This window comes from Phacochoerus africanus, chromosome 4 (genome assembly GCF_016906955.1).
Source record: "Phacochoerus africanus isolate WHEZ1 chromosome 4, ROS_Pafr_v1, whole genome shotgun sequence".
Classification (NCBI taxonomy): Eukaryota; Metazoa; Chordata; class Mammalia; order Artiodactyla; family Suidae; genus Phacochoerus; species Phacochoerus africanus.
The window spans coordinates 51,050,978-51,069,955 of NC_062547.1; the positions used below are offsets into that span (position 1 = coordinate 51,050,978).

Genomic DNA, 18,978 nt, shown 5'->3' on the forward strand with positions numbered 1-18,978 from the left:
GCCTCTGGGGGCAGTGAAAAGACTGTTTATTGAACCCTGCCTTCTCACAGTCACTTGGAAAGCCATAAAAAATTACCTCTACCTATCACTATTGACTCTTCTAATTCAAAGTTTTTATGATTTCACAGAACAAAAACTTATTCTCTAGTAAAGACCAAATTATATAATGGTCTATGCTCCTCTGAAAATAAAAGGCCAAAGAGTTCCCACTGTGGCACAACAGAATCTGCAGTATCTCTGGAGCACTGTTCAACCCCCGGCCTGGCACAGTGGATTGGGGATCTGGCATTGCTGCAGTTTGGACCGGGCTTGGACCAAGAACTCCATGTGTCATGGGACAGCAAAAATGAAAACAAACAAATAAATAGCCAAAATAAAACTGATGCTATACACACACACACACACACACACACACACACACACACACAACGCAATATAATCGCGTTGTGAAGTTCATAAACAAAACACAAAGTCTTATATTTAGAGAGATAAGCTGTTAAGTTTGTTTTTTCCTTACAGTAGAAGAGAGCCATATCATTCCCCTTGATATTAGAACTTTGGGTATGTTTCCAAAATCTTTGAAAGCTTAATTTTACTTCCTTTCCTTTAAAAATAAATAGGAGAGTAAATTAGGACAGTTTTTAACATGGAATTTTTTTTAGTTAGAACATGCAGTACCAATTAGGAATGTTGTTGTTGTTGGTTTTTTTTTAATCCTCCCTAAAATACTTGGTTATTGGGTAAATTCTTCCAACATCTAAAATCTTAAAGGATTCTGTAACCTGATTGCAAAATTATGAGGGAGTTTCCCACATACACCACATCCTCTGACAAAATATAACTTGCACCAAATCTAACTTCTTCATTCCTAAGGTCTTTTCCCACTAACAAACTTCTGTTTAACAATTTCTAATAAAAGTTTATGCTCTTTAAAGTTAACTGAAAACTGGGAATGAGGAGTTTGTGTAGTGACCATGTTAAGAGATCAGTTTTACTGACAGGCTAGTCTGTCACAAAGTATGAGTGATTGTTCTTTGGAGTCCTAAATAGAAATCATTCCAGGTGGACATAAATAAGCCAGCCTGACTGAAATAGAGAAGTACGGATAATGATTTCAAAATTGTATTGTTTTTAGAAATTTTGAGTTAATTTCCTTGACATTTAGAGTTAGTTGAGCTCCTGATATTTTATTTCCTGACTCTTTTAATTTATGTTTGAGCATAATGATTCCTCAGAGAAGTTACATGATTTAATTTGTGATATACAGAGCACCTGTAGCCCTAGCATATACTTGGTTAAGGACACCTTTTGAAAGGAAGTTTTTAATCCTCTACTTTGAGCTACATCATTTCTTCAAAACCTGTTTCTGCCATCACAGTTTCAGATGATAGTGAACTTCCCACAAGTACCACTCTGAAGGCCTCGGAGAAGTCTACAATGGAACAGTTAGTGGAAAAAGCTTGTTTCAGAGACTATCAGCGCTTAGGTTTGGGAACCATAAGTAGCAGCTCTTCTCGCTCAAAACCAGAGTACTTTCGAATCACTGCCTCCAACAGGATGTATTCACTCTGCCGAAGGTAAGTCTGTTAGTGGTCGCCAAAAAAGAGGCCTTCTTTCCTTCCTTCCATTTGAGTTGTGCATGGGCCATTTGCATCCATAGCCCAGAGAGAAAGAGAGATGCTGGAAAGTAGGAGCAAGGTGTCCAGGAGTCTGTGTGTTTAAGGGACACTTTTTATGCAGTGTGTGCAAGCATCTCACTTGCATTCTCAGAATTAAATTATGTCATTTAACAGTGCCTATAGTAGATCAGAAAGTGAATTTTCAAATTCCTTTTATAAAGGGAACAAAAAGTTTTTGTTCTCTTTTTAAATTTCCCATATTTGTCTTTCTCCTCCCTTTTGCCTCTCTTCTAGCGTGCCTTAGATATCTTGAAATAAGAATAGGTTTTGCCCAGACAGAGAGGAGACATGAAAAACTGCTGTAGGTCAGGGGTCTGCACACTTTTTCCTTAAAGGGCCTGATAATACCTATTTTCAATTTCGCAGGCCATATGTTGTTCTCTTGTTGCAACTTTTCTACCCTGCCACCGAAGCAGCCGTGGATGGTACATAAATAAATAGGCGGGGCCAGTTTTGGCTTACAGGCTGTAATTTGCTGACACAAGTATAGGCAGGGTTTCCTTATGCTGTCTAATTAGGATTTTTCAAGGGCTGTTACTTAAAGAATATAAGTGAACACATCTTCTTTCTATTCTTGTTTCTCTTGCTGTTTTTTGTATCTTTTAAGCCCTATTTTATGCTTTATATCTTTTAAAACTACATAACCAACATCCACAAGTTTAGTCATTTTCATCTCCAGGTAAGTTCTTTTCTTTGCGTTTATAAATTCCTGATTTGATTAAATGCAGTAATGTAGTGGAAGCACTTTGTAAACTGTAATAAGCCTTGTGCATATTTTAGAAAGTTGTCTTAATGCTACTGTTAGTTTCAACCCCGCTATTCATAAAGACTCTAGGTATCTCATTTTAAGTGACAAATATAAATGTGCCAATGTGAAACTTGTGAAACAAATTGGGTATATAGTTTAAGATTTGGGACAAATGAAAATTTTGCATTCTATCCTAAAAGGCTGTGATTTGTTGAGTACAGCGTGATTTTCCTGGGGACTTTGTCCTTCTAACTAAATTCTCTCTATAGATGAGTGTAAGCCATAGTGTTAGGTGATTCCTGCTGTTTTAGAAGCTTGCTATAAAAATCATAACTGCCAATGGAAAACAGACATTATTTCTCTTTTCAGTCTGTTAAAAACAAAATCTTAATAGAACACTTATTATAAAGAGTTCATGGTGATATAAAGCAATATATATTCTTAAGCTATTAGAATGAAGCAAATGGAATAATAAAATATAATCCAAAAGAAGGCAAGAAAGAGAAAAGGAAGCACAGAACTGATGGAACGTATAGAAAGCAAATATTAAGATGGTAAATTTAAATTCAAATATATCAGTAATTATGTTCCTTATGAATTAATAAGTGCTGCAATTAAATGAAAATGACAATCAGAATTTTTTAAAGCTGTATGGCACTTTTAACAGATATATTTAATGAATAGGATTACAAAAAAGTTGAAAGTAAACAGAACAAACACCACCATGTAAAAATGCCTTTGGAAAAAAGCTTTTGTCACTATATAAATATTAAAGTAGATTTTAAAGTAAAATTTTACTAGCAGTAAAGAAGGATGGTTAATAATGACAAAAGGTTCATTTGATGCACAATTTATTATGACCATGTATAGTTTTTTTCTCTTTTAAAGTTGTATTGAAATATAGTTGATTTACAGTGTTGGGATAATTTCTGCTGTACAACAATGTGATTCATTTATACAGTGACCATGTGTAGTTTATTACAAGAATATAGAACTGTCTTGACAATTGAAAATCAATCAGCATAATTCACATTAAAAAAATTAAGAAGTGGAGTTCCCATCGTGGTGCAGTGGTTAATGAATCCGACGAGGAACCATGAGGTTGCGGGTTCGGTCCCTGCCCTTGCTCAGTGGGTTAACGATCCGGTGTTGCCGTGAGCTGTGGTATAGGTTGCAGACACGGCTCGGATCCCACGTTGCTGTGGCTCTGGCGTAGGCCGGTGGCTACAGCTCTGATTCAACCCCTAGCCTGGGAACCTCCATATGCCGCAGGAGCGGCCCAAGAAATAGCAAAAAGACCAAAAAAAAAAAATTTATTTATTTATTTTTTAATTTATTTATTTATCTTAATTTATTTATTTATTTGTCTTTCTGTCTTTTCTAGGGCCACACCCGCAGCATGTGGGGTTCCCAGGCTAGGGGTCTAATTGGAGCTGTAGCCACTGGCCTATATCAGAGCCACAGCAACGCCAGATCTGAGCCACATCTGTGACCTACACCACAGCTCATGGCAACACCAGATCCTTAACCCACTGAGCGAGGCCAGGGATCAAACCCACAACTTCATTTTTCCTAGTCGGATTCATTAACCACTGAGCCATAACGGGAATTCCTATGACTTTTTATAAAAGAACCCTAAGCAAATTAAAAATACTAATCTAGTATTTTTTTGACACTTACTAATCTAGTATTTTTTTGACACTTACTAATGTAGTATTTTTTTGACACTTACTAATGTAGTAAGTGTCAAAAAAAAAATCCTATGGCAAAAATTACTTAATGATAAACTACTAAAAAGTTTTACTCTGAGATCAGGACAAGAATGCCTACTATCACCACCTCTGTTCAGTGTTGTAATAGAGGGCTTAGGAAGTATAAAAAGAGTAGAAAAATAAATAATACAAAGTATAAAGATAAAAAAGAAAGAAGTAAAACTATTCACAGATGATCTGATTATACACATAGAAAATCTGAAGGAATATACAGATGCAGTTGATAAATTAATAAGTGAATTTAGCAAGGTTACTAGTATGAGGTCATTATACAGAATTTAGTCATGTATACACCAAAAACAAATGATTAAAAAATGATGGAGTTCCCATTGTGGCTCAGTGGGTTAAGAACCCAACATTGTCTTCCTGAGGATGTGGATTTGATCCCTGGCCTCACTCAATGGGTTAAAGATCTGTCATTGCCACAAGCTGCTGTATAGGTCGTAGCTGTGGCATAGGCCTGCATCTGCAGCTCTGATTCACCCCCTAGCCCGGGAAATTACATGTGCTACAGGTGCAGCCTTTTTAAAAAAAATGAAATTTTAAGCGATGTTATTTTGGTACTACTGATACTATTTAAAGTAGCACTAAAAAACATTAAATACTTAGGAATAAATCTAATGTAAGATGTGTAAGACTACTACATGAATAGTCAAAACAGTATTAAGGATCATTAAAGGTACAAATAAATAGATATTTAGTGTTCTTGGACTGGAATACTCAATACTCTAAAACTTTGATTTCTCCAGATATTGATCTATAGATTAAATGCAGTACCAATCAAAATCCCAGCAAAATGTTTACAGAAATCGAAAAGACAATTCTAAGAGTCACATTAAAATTCTAAAGGGCAAAAGTAGTCAAGATAGTCTTATAGAATAGTAATACTACAAGATATCAAGACATTTTATAAAGCTATGGTAATTAAGGCACTATGGGATTCACACAGGGATAAAAAAACCAACCATTGGAGCCAAGTAGGAAATACGGAGACATCTTGACTTATGAGAACACTTCGTTTGAGATAAAGATAGCACTTAAGAGCAGTGGATAAAAGCTGTTTTTTCAATAAATGGTGCTAGAGATTTATATAAGACGTATTTAATTTTGACCTCTATCTAAACAAAAATCGATTCTCATTGTTCTGTAGTTCTACATGTAAAACAATAAAGCTTCTAGAAGATAGGAAAATATCTTCATGACCTTGAAGTAGGGATTTCTCAAGACAGGAAAAACACTATCCATAAGGTAAAAGATTAATAAAGTAAGAAGTTCCATATATCAGAAGACATCATTAAAAGAGTAAAAAGGCAATAAGAAATGGCAGGAGAACTCACAAAAGAGGATATCCTGGTGGGCAATAAGTATATGAAAAGATGTTTGTGTGGTTGTTCGCATAACTGATGCCATTTTGGGCCCTTATAGTTTCTTCTGTTCTTTCACTGACCCTACCCAAGACTGTACTGTGCAGTGAATTGCTTGTCTATCATAAAGAGCTTTGTAGTTCTTAACAGTTATTTTGTAATGATCATTAGCACCAGGTGGCCTCTATGCTCTGTTAGTCCCCAAACAATGATCAAAACCTTCTGTGATGTATTCCCAGTGCTCATGAGAAACTAGTTAGTTACCTATTCATAAATCTTAACTTGAGAATGCACGTCCTGTTTCCAAGCACCTATCCCCATACCCTAGGTTAACTGTAAAATTGTCCCAGTGGTTCGTCAGTGGCTCAGAGTGCAGCTGTGAATGTTTCCTGATCATTGTTCTCCCAATCTAGATCCCACCCTGTAAAAACTGATCCACTGATTATAGAGCTGCCTGTCTCATTTTTCGGTCTCAAGATACCTTCTCAGTTTGGTGGGCACTTTTGGTTCACTCTACTCTCCAACAACACTCAATCTATTAGTCTTCAGATAAATACAAATCGAAGTCCCAATAACACTACCTTATACTTGCAAAAATGGCTAAAATTTAAAAGACCAACAATATAAAATACTAGTTTAAATGTTAAGCAAGTGGAACTCTATTGCTGATTAAACAACTTTGGAAAGCTGGCTGGCAGCATCTACTAAACTTCTAGACATGTGTTGATGCACAATCTGTTAGGTATCTATTGGAAATTCTACTCCATCTAGGAATGCACACATACTGCCAAAAGACAACTATAAGAATGTACATGGCAACATTTTTCTTATATAATAAAAACTAGAAATGACTCAGAATCAACAATAGAAAAATAAATAATATAATCACCGTGGGATACTATACAGCAATAAAAATGAACAAACTACAGACACATGCATGGATGAATCTCATAAACATACCATTGAACAAAAGAAGCCACACAAAAGATTAAATTCTATTGGCTCCTTTTTTGTGACATTCTAAACAGGCAAAACTCATCCATATTGTTAGCAGTCAGAGACAGTGATAATCTTTGAGGAGGAAGAGGGAGAAATAGTGATTGGTAGGAGACACAAAGGGATTTCAGGGATGGTGAAAACAGTCCATTTCTAGACCTAGGTGGTAGTGACATGGGTTTCTTTTTGTGTTAATTCATTTATGTTTTGAGCATTTATATGTGTGTTGTTCTTTGATTAAAAAGTTTCCACAGCAGGGTAAATGGGTGTATCTTTCATTGCTATGTGAGACTGGTATTGAGAGTAGTCTCTGCTGGTCCTCAGACTCTATGCTATTTTCCCCAGCACCAGTGGCTCTTCAGCTGTCACTCAACCCCATGCCTGGAACCAGGAAAGTCTTTAGATCTTGTGTGTAGCAGAGCATGGTCTGTGGTGCTTGTGCCCCATGGAAAGAGGGGAAGGGGACAGAGATTAAGGGGTGTGCTGATTCTTTCCTGGTTACTGAAACAGTCAGTACCTGAAGCCATTAAGCATTACTCACTCATCTAATATACAAAATCACTGTAGTATCTAGAAGCAAGTGGGGCAAAAAAGATAATCAAGTGGAGTTTGTAATAGAGGGACCGAATAATAGAACTGGTTTTCATGTCTTCGGGGATGATTATGTCTGCAGCCAGGTACCCTGATCAGTTTGTGGTATTGGAGAAATACAGCCTATAGCTTGTGAAGCACCGAAGTGCTAGACTTTCAGAATGCTTCCAAGGTATCTCTGGTTAGGTATGCTATCTCTGGAAAGTTAAATTGGCATTCAGTAAAGCCACTGAAGATTATGACTTATGTGACCATAAACTGGATTTTCTCTCCCTGCTCTCAGCACTGGCTTATAACAAGGTAACGGATTTAAAGGGATTGTTATATGTTGGGAGAACTTAAGAAGCAGTACTCTGCTCCTGTGATCTGGAGGGTTCCTGGGAAGTTGTGATAATTGCACACTGATTTGTGCACTAAAAATGGTTAACAAGTAAATTTTATGTTAAATATATTTTACCACAATAAAAAAAAAATCCACACGCACAAAAAAGATGTGGGATTAGAGGTTAGTTAGGAGATTGTTAATATGAACTCTCTCTAGTCTAATATTTATAAATAAACTAAAGGAAAGAAATGCTTTGAAAGCCGCCTATCTTATACTTACCAATCTCTAAAACCAAAGTGCTCCTGTCTGTTTTTTGTTTTCCCAGCATCACATCCTGTAACTTTATGAGCTAATCTTTTTAAAATGATCATCAACATGGAATATTAATAAAATATTTAAACTCACTTGACATTTGAACAGTTTTCATACCAAAAATCATTTGGTTTTGATTTTTTGTCCTTTCACCATCTCTGGCAGTCTAACACCAGTGTCCTCTATTCTCTGTTTGTCATTTCCTCAGTCTAATAAGTTGACAGCTTGATTTGTCATTCTCATAAAGTTGACATCAATACATATTATGATATTTACTTTCTTGTATTCTCTCTCTCCCCCATTTCTTTTTTTTTTTCTCCTTTCCCCACCCCTCACCCACCCCAATCATTTTCCCTTTCATGCCCCTGAAGCTATCCTGGCCTTTTAGTTGTACCTCAAGCTGTACAGGACAGTAGTTTACCAAGAGTGGCCCGCTGCTATCGACACAATCGCCTGCCTGTTGTATGTTGGAAGAACTCAAGAAGCGGTACCCTGCTCCTCCGATCTGGAGGATTCCACGGGAAGGGAGTAGTTGGTCTTTTTAAATCACAGAACTCCCCTCAGGCAGGTAAGCAATTCTCTACAACACTATTCTGATCCTTCCACTGTGGAGTATTCCAAAAAATAAAGTAAGTAAAATCTGGAAATGCTAGTTGTGCCCTTTGATCAAGCTTCTTACACATAGACCTTTCCACTGTGCTGTGTACAGCATATACAACTTAAAGAAGAAGTAGACTTGAACTTGACATCTTACTTAACATGTCTGTATTTGGATTTTTATAGAAATTAACATAGTCAAGTCTCGGTTCTAGGCTGTTTTCATTTCAGCAAACCAGATTATCTACAGATGGAAACAGATTATACTAATCTCTTTCTTTTCTTTTGGAAAGCATCCAAATATATTTAACAGCCTCAGAAGCAAAAAGGGATTCTGTCCCATGTAGTTTGAGATAGCCTGTCTCATTCTTATAAGTCACACACACATTAGTCAGCAAACTAATGACCACAATGCTGCTTAAAAATAGCTCTCAAGCCAGAGAGGTTTTTAGGAAGCTAAAGGCTGGCAAGCTTAAGAAAAAAGATATACTAAGTGCCACTACCCATTTTCTGGGGATATTTTTTGAGCAGTATGTTTTGAGGTCTTGAAGTCAATCAGGAGTTATATTTTGTTAACCTTTCTCACATAACTTCTAGCTTAAAGTAGATGTTTAATAAAATTAAAGGACCACTAAGATATTAGATCCGATTTAGGGATGGCTGCATTCTTTCTCTTTGGAAATGAGGCAGCTCAAGTTCAGTGGCTCAGTAGGTAGAACCTTGGTGCTTTTGTTTCTGTTTTTTTTCTTTTTGGCCACACCCACAGCATGTGGAAGTTCCTGGGCCAGGGATCTTGAATCCACACCACAGTTGGCAGTTTGCACCACAGTTGCAGCAGTGCCAAATCCTTAACCTTGTGTGTTACACAGGAACTTGAACCATGTGCTTTTTTGACACCTTTTTTTTTTTTTTAATTCTCATCCATTTCCTCTTGAAAGTTAAAAGTTGGCCAGAGTATCTTTGATCATTCAGTTGACTGAGGGCATTTCACATATAACACTATATTATTATTGTTGGTGTTAGTCCATCTGGCTTGGTGTTTCAACACTGGTATAATTGAAGGCAGTTGGCTTTTAACTGCATCTGCTCTGAGGAATCCTCCCAAGCCACGAAATGGATATAATAGAACACAGCATATAGAGGTTACATAAAGTGAGTGAATCATTTTAGGAGCATTAAAGAGCATATTACTGAGCTTTTAATTGGAAAAAAATTGAAACTGATTTATTCCACTGGTTTCTGATTTTTTAATCTAATATAAATTTACTATATTTCATATTGAGCTCATGAATTTGCTTATTTTAATATCTTTAAAATTGGGATACAACTTATAATTCATGTGATCAGAAAGAATGTATCCTGGCTTAAATGGCAGTTTTTTATTCTTAGTATGCAAAATAATTGATAACTTTTTAGAGTTTATAAAATATGATGGCAGCTTAAAGGTGATGAAATCTGGAGTTCCCGTCATGGTGCAGTGGTTGACGAATCCGACTAGGAACCATGAGGTTGCGGGTTCGGTCCCTGCCCTTGCTCAGTGGGTTAAGGATCCAGCTTTGCCGTGAGCTGTGGTGTAGGTTGCAGATGCGGCTCGGATCCAGCGTTGCTGTGGCTCTGGCTTAGGCTAGTGGCTACAGCTCTGATTCAAACCCTAGCCTGGGAACCTCCATATGCCATGGGAGCGGCCCAAGAAATAGCAAAAAGACAAAAAAAAAAATTTGATGAAATCTAATAATACAATAATAATTATTTCCTCTTCAAGTTGTAAGAAAGTTTGCTAATATCTATTGTCCCTCTTTTTTTATTACTCAATGAATTTATTATATTTATAGTTGTACAATGATCATCACAATCTAATTTTACAGGATTTCCATCCCACAACCCCAGTGCATCACCCTACTCCCCAGACTGTCTCTTTTGGAAACCATAAGTTTTTCAAAGTCTGTGAGTCAGTATCTGTTTGCAAAGAAGTTCATTGTGCCCTTTTTTCAGATTCCACATGTCAGTGAAAGCATTTGATGTTTGTGTCTCATTGTCTGACTGACTTCACTCAGCATAATTTCTAGGTCCATCCATGTTGCTGAAAATGCCAGTATTTTGTTCCTTTTAATGGCTGAGTAATATTCCATTGTCTATATGTGCCACATCTTCTTGATCCACTCCTCTGTCGATGGACATTTAGGTTGTTTCCATGTTTTGGCTATTGCAAGTAGTGCTGCAATGAACATTGGAGTACTTGCGTCTTTTCGAGTTGTGGTTTTCTCTGGATAGATGCCCAGGAGTGGGATTGCTGGATCCAATGGTAGTTCTATTTTGAGTTTTCTGAGGAATCTCCATACTGCTTTCCACAGAGGTTGCACCAATTTACAATCCCACCAACAGTGTCATAGGGTTCCTTTTTCTCCATGCCCTCTCCAGCACTTTTTGTTTGTAGACTTTTGGATGATGGCCACTCTGGCTGGTATAAGGTGGTACCTCATAGTGGTCTTGATTTGCATTTCTCTAATAATGAGTGATGTTGAACATCTTTGCACGTGTTTTTTTGGCCATCTGTGTGTCTTCTTTGGAGAATTCATCTGTTTAGATCTTCTGCCCATTTTTTGATGGGGTTGTTTGGGGTTTTTTTAGTATTGAGCAGTAGGAGGTGTTTATAAATTTTGGAGATTTAGTGAGTCCTTCCCAATGCTGCTTTAAAGTGCCTGGGCCAATTGCAGTGATTCTGTTTTACCCTACACAAGCCGGGCTCAGACTGCCTCCAACTCAGAATTGTTCTCACCGTTATTTCCATCTTTGCATACTTTTTTTTTTTTTTTTAATGGCTGCACCCATGGCATATGGAAGTTTCCAGGCCAGGGTTCAAATCTGAGCCACAGCTGAAACAACATCAGATCTTTAACACACTGCATGGGGCCAGGGATTATACCTGCACCGCCACAGAGACAACACCGGATCCTTAACCCACTGTGCCACAGTGGAAACTCCAGGACCAGAGAAGTTAGCAGTAGCTAATTCTGTCTTCTCATCTTCCTCCACTCTTCCCACAACCCCCTCTATGTTCATGCCCCTGTTAGGCCTGTGTGACAGAAGTGTAATAAAGTTACTGGTGTTGGGAAATTCTCACTTTGGCTCATTCTGGGATGCCAAAGGAACCTGCTCCATCCTCTGCTCCCAAACAGTAGCATGGACAAGGTGGTTGGGGGAGATGATCAAGGAGATGTTGTGCCTTGTGAATCTTTATTTGGAGTTGGTTGGATACTGAGAAGCTCTATCTGTGCTTAGAAGGACAGCCATGTGCTGGTTTTCTAGACCTGGGCTCTTTCTGGGAAGATGATGAGGCATTCAAGAAGTAGGTGTGGTGAAACCAATATCATAGGAGGATTATCCATGTAATGGTTGGGAGCTTTAAGTGGGGCTGGTTTCTGTATTTGGGTGTGGTAACTTAAAAACTATATAGAAAGAACAAGCTTATGTATATAGAGAGAGCCTGTTATTAACATAGAGATAGTTTGTTTTATTTAATATGTTTTCCTTTTATAGCTCCTACCTCCTCTTTAGAATCTTCCAGTAGCATAGAACAAGAAAAGTACTTGCAAGCCTTGCTGAATGCAGTTTCCGTCCATCAGAAACTCAGTGGCAATAACACCCTTACTGTCAGGCCAGCACTTGCTCTGTCTCCAGGTAAGATTTAGTAATACTTTTCTTTTCGACAAATATGAAAGGTCATATTCACTCCTAGGGTTAGTCTCTATGTTGTTACTTCAACATAACTCCTTAATATGTTACCTTGAGTCTATAACTTTAGCTTCTTTAATTTAGAAATCAAGGAACCACTATTAACTTCTAGTAAACAGTAACCAAATTTAGGGATTCAATTATTTCCTTTTTGAAAGAATAATCAGAGAGGTGGTGGGAAACATAAAGTCAGCTGGGTCTTTTTTCTCCTGGAATCTGTTTTACATGGACTTTAAAATATTATAGAATTGAATGTGTAAGTTGACCATCTGTTTATTAAATGTATCTTTATTAAACTCATCATGCCTAAGTTTGAGATTCCTGAAGTTTCTGCAGCCTTTTATGATTTACAGTACAGTTTGTTTTCACTAGATTTGGATGAAGCCATTAAGACTTGTACTAATATTCTGTTTCAGTTATCATGTGATGGAACCCCAAAGGGTTCATGTAGAGGTAACCCCAATGTGTTAGACACAGGAGCATGTGACTTGAGAAGCTGGTCTCCTTGGCTTACTCAGCTATTTGAATTCGTTCACCATAAGCAGAAAGCGGCTTTCCTTGTAAAGTAACACCATGCATGCCTTGCTTCATTTATCATTAAACTCTCTGATTGCACTTGCCAAACCTAACTCTTTGTAATCTTGCAAAAGTGTGTATCTCTGAGGAAATAGTAACAGTGCCTTGTTATTGCTATTAAAGCTTTGGGTACTTAAAAAAGTACAATGTTTGGCAGCAATTAGACACGCTACACATGAAGATAACTTTTTTGTCATTTGAGTAATGTTAACCCAAACGCCATGGTTTTTGTTCTTCTTTTTGGCTGACTTTAGGGACTGAAAGGAGGACTTCAAGAGTGTCCACTGTGCTTAAGCAGGTAGTGCCAGGACATTTGGATGTAAACCCATCCAATAGCTTTGCTCGAGGAGGTTAGTAAGATTGATTTTATAACTGAGCACTGATACAACCTTAAAAGCAGAACACTTTTTTTCTAGATAATGATACATTAAATCAACTAATTGTGGTTAAAATTTTAAATCACCCTTTTCTAAATGAATGATCAAATTTATTACTAGTGTGGTGACAGATGGGTTTAGCCTCATGGGACAAGAGGTGTAATAATTGCTGAAATCTTACTGATGTGTTTGGAAGCCCCAGGAGGGGAGGGAGCACGTCGGAATGGCAACCCGGCCCTGGCAGCCCTGCATGGTCCTTCCAGCATGCAGGGAGGAAGACTGAGCACAGAAGCAGAAAAGCCAGGGAATCAAGATCCCAGACTCAAAGGCTGTGCCTCCAGTGCCTGATACTTTTACTCGTCTTCTCTGAAATGCTAGTTTGAGCAATAAGAAGAAAATGGTTCAGAATCAACATAAAGACTCTTGTTTTACAAAATTCACTTCCTTTAGAAAGCCAAGATTACTGTGCACATCTCTTGGCAGCCATATTGATTCCTTAGGTACTTTTCTGCCTACCGTTTTCTGTGACTGTAGAATCTCCTAAGAGCCTTCCACCTCCTTCAGTCGTCTTCCTAATTAGGCGTTAAGGTCCTTGTATTAGTTTGCTAGGGCCAATGTAACAAAGTGCCACAAACCACACGGCTTAAGCAACTACTGTCACACAGTTCTGGAGGCTAGAAGTCCAGAATCAAGATGTTGTCAGGATTGGTTCCTTCTGAGCCCTGTGAGGAATGATCTGTTCCCTGCCTTGCCCCTAGCTTCTGCTGGTGTGCTAGCAATCTTGGGCGTTCCTTAGCTTGTAGAGGCATCAGCCATATCTTTGCCTTCATCTTTCCATGACATTTTCCCTGTGAGGACACCAGTCATACAGAATTAGCAGCCCATCCCACTCCAGGATGACCTCATCTTCACAGATTACGTCTGCAGTGACCCTGTTTCCAAATGAGGTCACATTCTGAGGTATTAGGAGCTGAGACTACAACATAAAGAATTTTGGCAGAGAGTTGAGGGGACGCAGTTCGACCCATAACAGTCATGTATCACTTTTTTCCTGAATATTTAAAATACAGGTTTTTTTTTAATTCAACATAGACACTTCACTCTTCTCATCATTTCTTTCTTAGTGAATTTGAACTAAAACATCATTCAATGACTTTCTCCTAAGGTTTCTGGTGTTTCTGTTGCTGAGAATTCCTTTCAGAATTTGGTTCAAGGTTGCAGTTCTCCTTATTGCTTTATTTGCCATCTGTAAAGCTTCTATTAGCAGGCATGTCAGCAATTTTTTCTCTTTAACTTTTAGTAGAAGGCAGCTTCTGGCATATCTCTGGTTAGTTGACGCCCTCCCCGTCCCCAACCCTGCTCTTGAGTTTTGCCTTTGTTAACTTCATCAGCAACACATTATCTATTCCTTCAATCCTTCATTTGGCCAGGTGACCTGTAATACAAATTTTGGTACAAAACTGTCTCTCCTTAGGCTCATGGATATTCATCAATCTGTTTTCTTATTTTGTTGGTTTTTTTTTTGGGGGGGGGGTTGTTGTTTATGGCCGCACCTATGACGTATGGTAGTTCCTGGGCCAGGGATTGAATCCAAGCCATAGCTTCGACCTACACCACAGTGCAGCAATGCCGGATCCTGTAACCTACTGCCCTAGGCCAGGGATCAAACCTGTAGGTCCACAGCAACCTGAGCCTCTGCAGTCAGATTTTTAACCCGCTGTACCACAGCAGGAACTCCACCAATCTGTTTCAACTACAATATCTTCTTATTTTTTTATATTGGCCTCATACTCCCAGCTTTTTTTATACAAGGGGATTACATTCTAGTTGTGAGTCCATTCTTTGCTATTCTCAAAGGTATGTGGAAGGCTGTATTTACATTTTAGTGTTAAAATCTCCTATTTAATTTGTTTCTGACCCTTCCTATCATAATTAGGCCATAAGTATTATTTCTGACCCCCTTCCTAGATATTTTCTTCTGAAAATTATTGTAAATTTAGTGCACTTCCCTTTGACAGTCCTTTGCTGCTAACCACATCCCCTTCAATCTGGTGTCTTAAGCAAGGATCCAGAACCCAAATCTCATTATTTCATCACTTAATTCTTCACTCCCAAAGCCTCCAAATCTTCCAAGGTCCTGGTAATTAATTAGAAAATGAGATATGGCTGTTTCCTGGCACCTTCAACTTCTATGATCCCTCCAGCTGCTTCTTTTGTTTCCTCTGACAGCATCATCCCTCCTCACATAGAGCAGTAGGAACGGACTGGGGCAAAGCCAGTTTGAGAAATCTCAGAAGATTCCCTATTTACATGAATATGGCAGGCAGACACACACTCACATTGGCCATGGCAAGACTATGTATAGACACTCGGCTGCCCTTGCCGTTAGATAATTTCCTTGTTCCCCCCCCAAGTACAGAGCTTCTTGATTCTTCCAGAGAGCTAGGTACCATTTCTCCAGCAGTTCCTCATTTACGCTATGTGGGAAGAGCTTCCTATCTTGAATCTCCCTCCTAACCTCCTTTTTTCTGTATTTCCACTGGTTTTCCATTCCTTTCATTGTCATAGAGTCTTGATAACAGTTTCCTTATGTTATTTCCATTGTGTGCCTTTCCACTCTGGTGAGCCAGGGTTTAGATTGAATTCCACCTTCTCCTTCACCGTTTTTTAGTCCGAGTGGTCACTTAGCATTGAGCATGCATGTTGAGCAGTTCCTGAGGCAGGGGAAGCAAGCTTTTTGACTCAAGAACCAGTTAAGAAAAAATGAAAATATGAATAGATCACGTTGTTTTTCATTTAAAATTACAATAGTTTTTGTGCCCCATGGTGAAAATGCACATACTTGCAACTTGAATAAATTATCTTGTGTAGAGAAAATCTGCCTCTTAAATGTAAAAATGAAATAGCTGGTATATTTGAGAATTAGCCGTGTGGAAGCAGCTTTTTTTTTTTCTTTTATCCTTTTTCTTTTTTGGCTGCCCCTTGGCATATGGAGTTCCCAGGCTAGGGATCAGATCCGAGCCACAGTTGCGACCCATACTGCAGCTACAACAATGCCAGATCCTTTAACCCACTGTGCCAGGCCAGGGATCGAACCTGCGTCCTGGTGCTGCAGAGACACCACTGCCAATCCCATTGTGCCACAGCAAGAACTCCTGGAGGTAGCTTTTTGATTTTTCATCCTTTACATTTCCATAGCCCTTCTTCTACAGTGTTGTTTTCTCCTTGAAATAACCTCCAGGACAGGTACTTTAAGAAGCTTTGAGAGATGAAATGACTTGGCTAAGATCTCTTAGCAGATGACACCATAACTGACACTAGAATTAATTCAGCCTATTTCAGCGCAGCATTCACGGAATATAGCTTTTACCTCATGCACTGTTACTTAGGCATAAGGTCCCATTGATAAATACAATACCCTGTCCCCACATCCAACCCAGGCATCTGCTTTCCTTCTCTCCTTTGATCTGAACAGAGTAGAGGGAACAATACCAGTGCTTAGGAAATGCTCGTGCTCTGACCAGCAGTGCAGTCCCATGGGTGGGATGAACTGTATCACTTCCTCCCTGAAACAGTCCCCTTAGCCAGACCCTGCTGGACAGAGCCAGGGCACATGCTTGCTTAGGTGACGACACTAAGAATTTAGCTCAGTTACGTTAAAATTCAAACTGAAACCCTACCATTTAGTGTGTAATATTAAGCAATTTAGGAAACCTCTAAATCATCAGTGTCCTCATGGAGATAATCAATAGTATTCTAGCTTTAGAGTCTGTGAGAGGAATGAATGAAATATTATAGGTAGAGTACTTAGTTACTGGCTCATTATAATAATAAGAGCTCAATAAATGTTCCATTATTATTGATACGATTATCATCATTATTGCTGCTTAATACTCCGCAGAAATGGGAGGAAAGTCTACTTTTGCATTAACATTGCCTTTAGCCAATTGCTTCTCACTGGCAAAGGCAAAAGCAGTTATGCCTTAGGCCTAGACCAGTAACTTTCAAACTTTTTTGATCATGACTCATAGTAAGAAATCCTTTTATATCCATATGTGTATGTACATATTCATTTTATATCACAATCCAGGTAGTGCTAAGTCACAAGACAAAATGTATGTAGACTACAACAAAAGTGTCATGAAGCAAACTCTTCTATACTACGTGCAAATGCACATAATAAATTCTAATGTTTCACTTCTTTAAAAATACTGATTTAACCAACTAAAATGATCTCACAAACCACTAAGGAGGATCCTCAATTTTGGAAAAATGCTCTGGACACATATTTGACACCTAGGAATCACTCAGGAAGCTAAGTAGACCTCACTACCAATGCAGTAATGGAACGCCTTTGGTTAGCATGACTGTCAGATGGAATTACAGTTCTCAAAGTCCTGAGCTGACCCCATATAGCACAGATCATTTTCTTACTGCTGATTTTCTGCTAGGTGATAAAAGCTTGGCAGTTTTTCATTAATGAGGCTCTGTTTGAAAAAGTGCTTGTGTTTTAAATGTAATACCCTTCTTTTCATTCTTTTAGGGTAAATAATTGAGTTGAAGATAAAGTAGAACCACAACAGCTCACATGTATCAGTTTTTAAAAAGAAAATAATCAACAGATATTCACAACACCTGCATATCATGCTCTCAGCATGGATACAAGACAAAGTGTGACTAGGTCCCTGCCCTCTGGAGCACACAGTCAAGTAGAATAAAATATGCAAATAATGACAATGCAATGGGATCAGAGTTCAGATAGAGCTCTGTAGGACTTTAGGGACAGTCAGGAATGCTTTTCAGAGGAATTCACATTGTTCCTGGATCTTAAGGAATAAGAGTTTCTCAGGTGAAGAAATGGAAGAGGTCATTGCAGGCTGAGGAAATAGCATCAGAAAATGATGTTTAGGGAACAGTATCTCAGAATCAGTCAGAATATCACAGCTGCTCAGGCATCACCATAAGCATTTAATGATCCATATTCCAGTAGGAAAGCTCAAAACCTAAACAGGAAGGAGAGTAGCCAGCTAGCACACCGGAGGCCTTGTGCCTTTTTCATGCTGTCCCAGGTCTTTGTTCTGTCTTATAGTAAGTGGCATTCTCTGGACAATCAGCCAGCACCTCTGCGGCTCTTAGCTTTCTGATTTCCTTTGTCCCCTAAATCCGTCAATACCCTTTATTTCCTGCCTACAAAGGAGTGAGGCAAATATGAAAAATCACTTCTGATGATTTTTCTTTTATCAAATTGTCATATTTTATGCAGTTTTGAAATGTATAGCTTAAAAAGACTACTGTTAATGTTTTTAATCGTGAATAAATACAGAATCATTTTCTTTAAGGGACTTGAGCAGTTCCTTTGTGCAGGAAAGAATATAACGATAACTTACTGCTCACCATTTTTGTTATTACCAGGGAAAGTTTGCCGTAGCCACAAAGTGCTTGCTCTCTGTCAGAAAAAAGCAATATTACTCAAATTACAAAAGCATTATCTTTGACACTGCCTATCATTTTGGTGCAAGTAGGGATTTTAGGAGAAGTCATTACGTCAGTCATCACACAAGCTGTATTTTTAGTGGCATTGGGTATTGTCACAGGGTCATAAGTTTTTGCTGCTCATAACTGTTTATGAAAAATAAATGGAATTTCCAAATGAAGAGAGAAAAAATAAGGTAGCGTGGCAATGCTTAATGCTCTACTGCAAAAACATGCCCTTAGTTATTCCAAATGGTTGTTAGAGCTTCATTCCTGATGTAATGTCCAGCTCAAAGAACAAGTGTTGTACAACACATAGAATTTGCCAATCAGCCTGCTAAATACCAGGGCCAATGTATTCCTAACATTTACCCCCCTCCCCAAATTCCTTAATTTTTATTCTAAAAATTTGTTTCCAAACGACAACCTTCAAAAGC

General features: G+C 38.3%; 1 protein-coding gene across 2 annotated transcripts in view; it reads left to right on the forward strand.

Moving 5' to 3' along the window:
- Positions 1–18,978, forward strand: part of SBF2 (SET binding factor 2) — a 456,096-nt gene that overhangs the window by 394,642 nt on the left and 42,476 nt on the right. Inside the window, exons 26-29 of one of the 2 annotated variants that reach the window (XM_047776309.1) lie at positions 1,379–1,577; positions 8,159–8,355; positions 11,922–12,062; positions 12,947–13,042. In XM_047776309.1, the coding sequence (XP_047632265.1) occupies positions 1,379–1,577; positions 8,159–8,355; positions 11,922–12,062; positions 12,947–13,042 (633 nt within the window). The remainder of the gene's footprint in view (positions 1–1,378; positions 1,578–8,158; positions 8,356–11,921; positions 12,063–12,946; positions 13,043–18,978) is intronic. The other variant, XM_047776310.1, reaches the window with a different exon arrangement.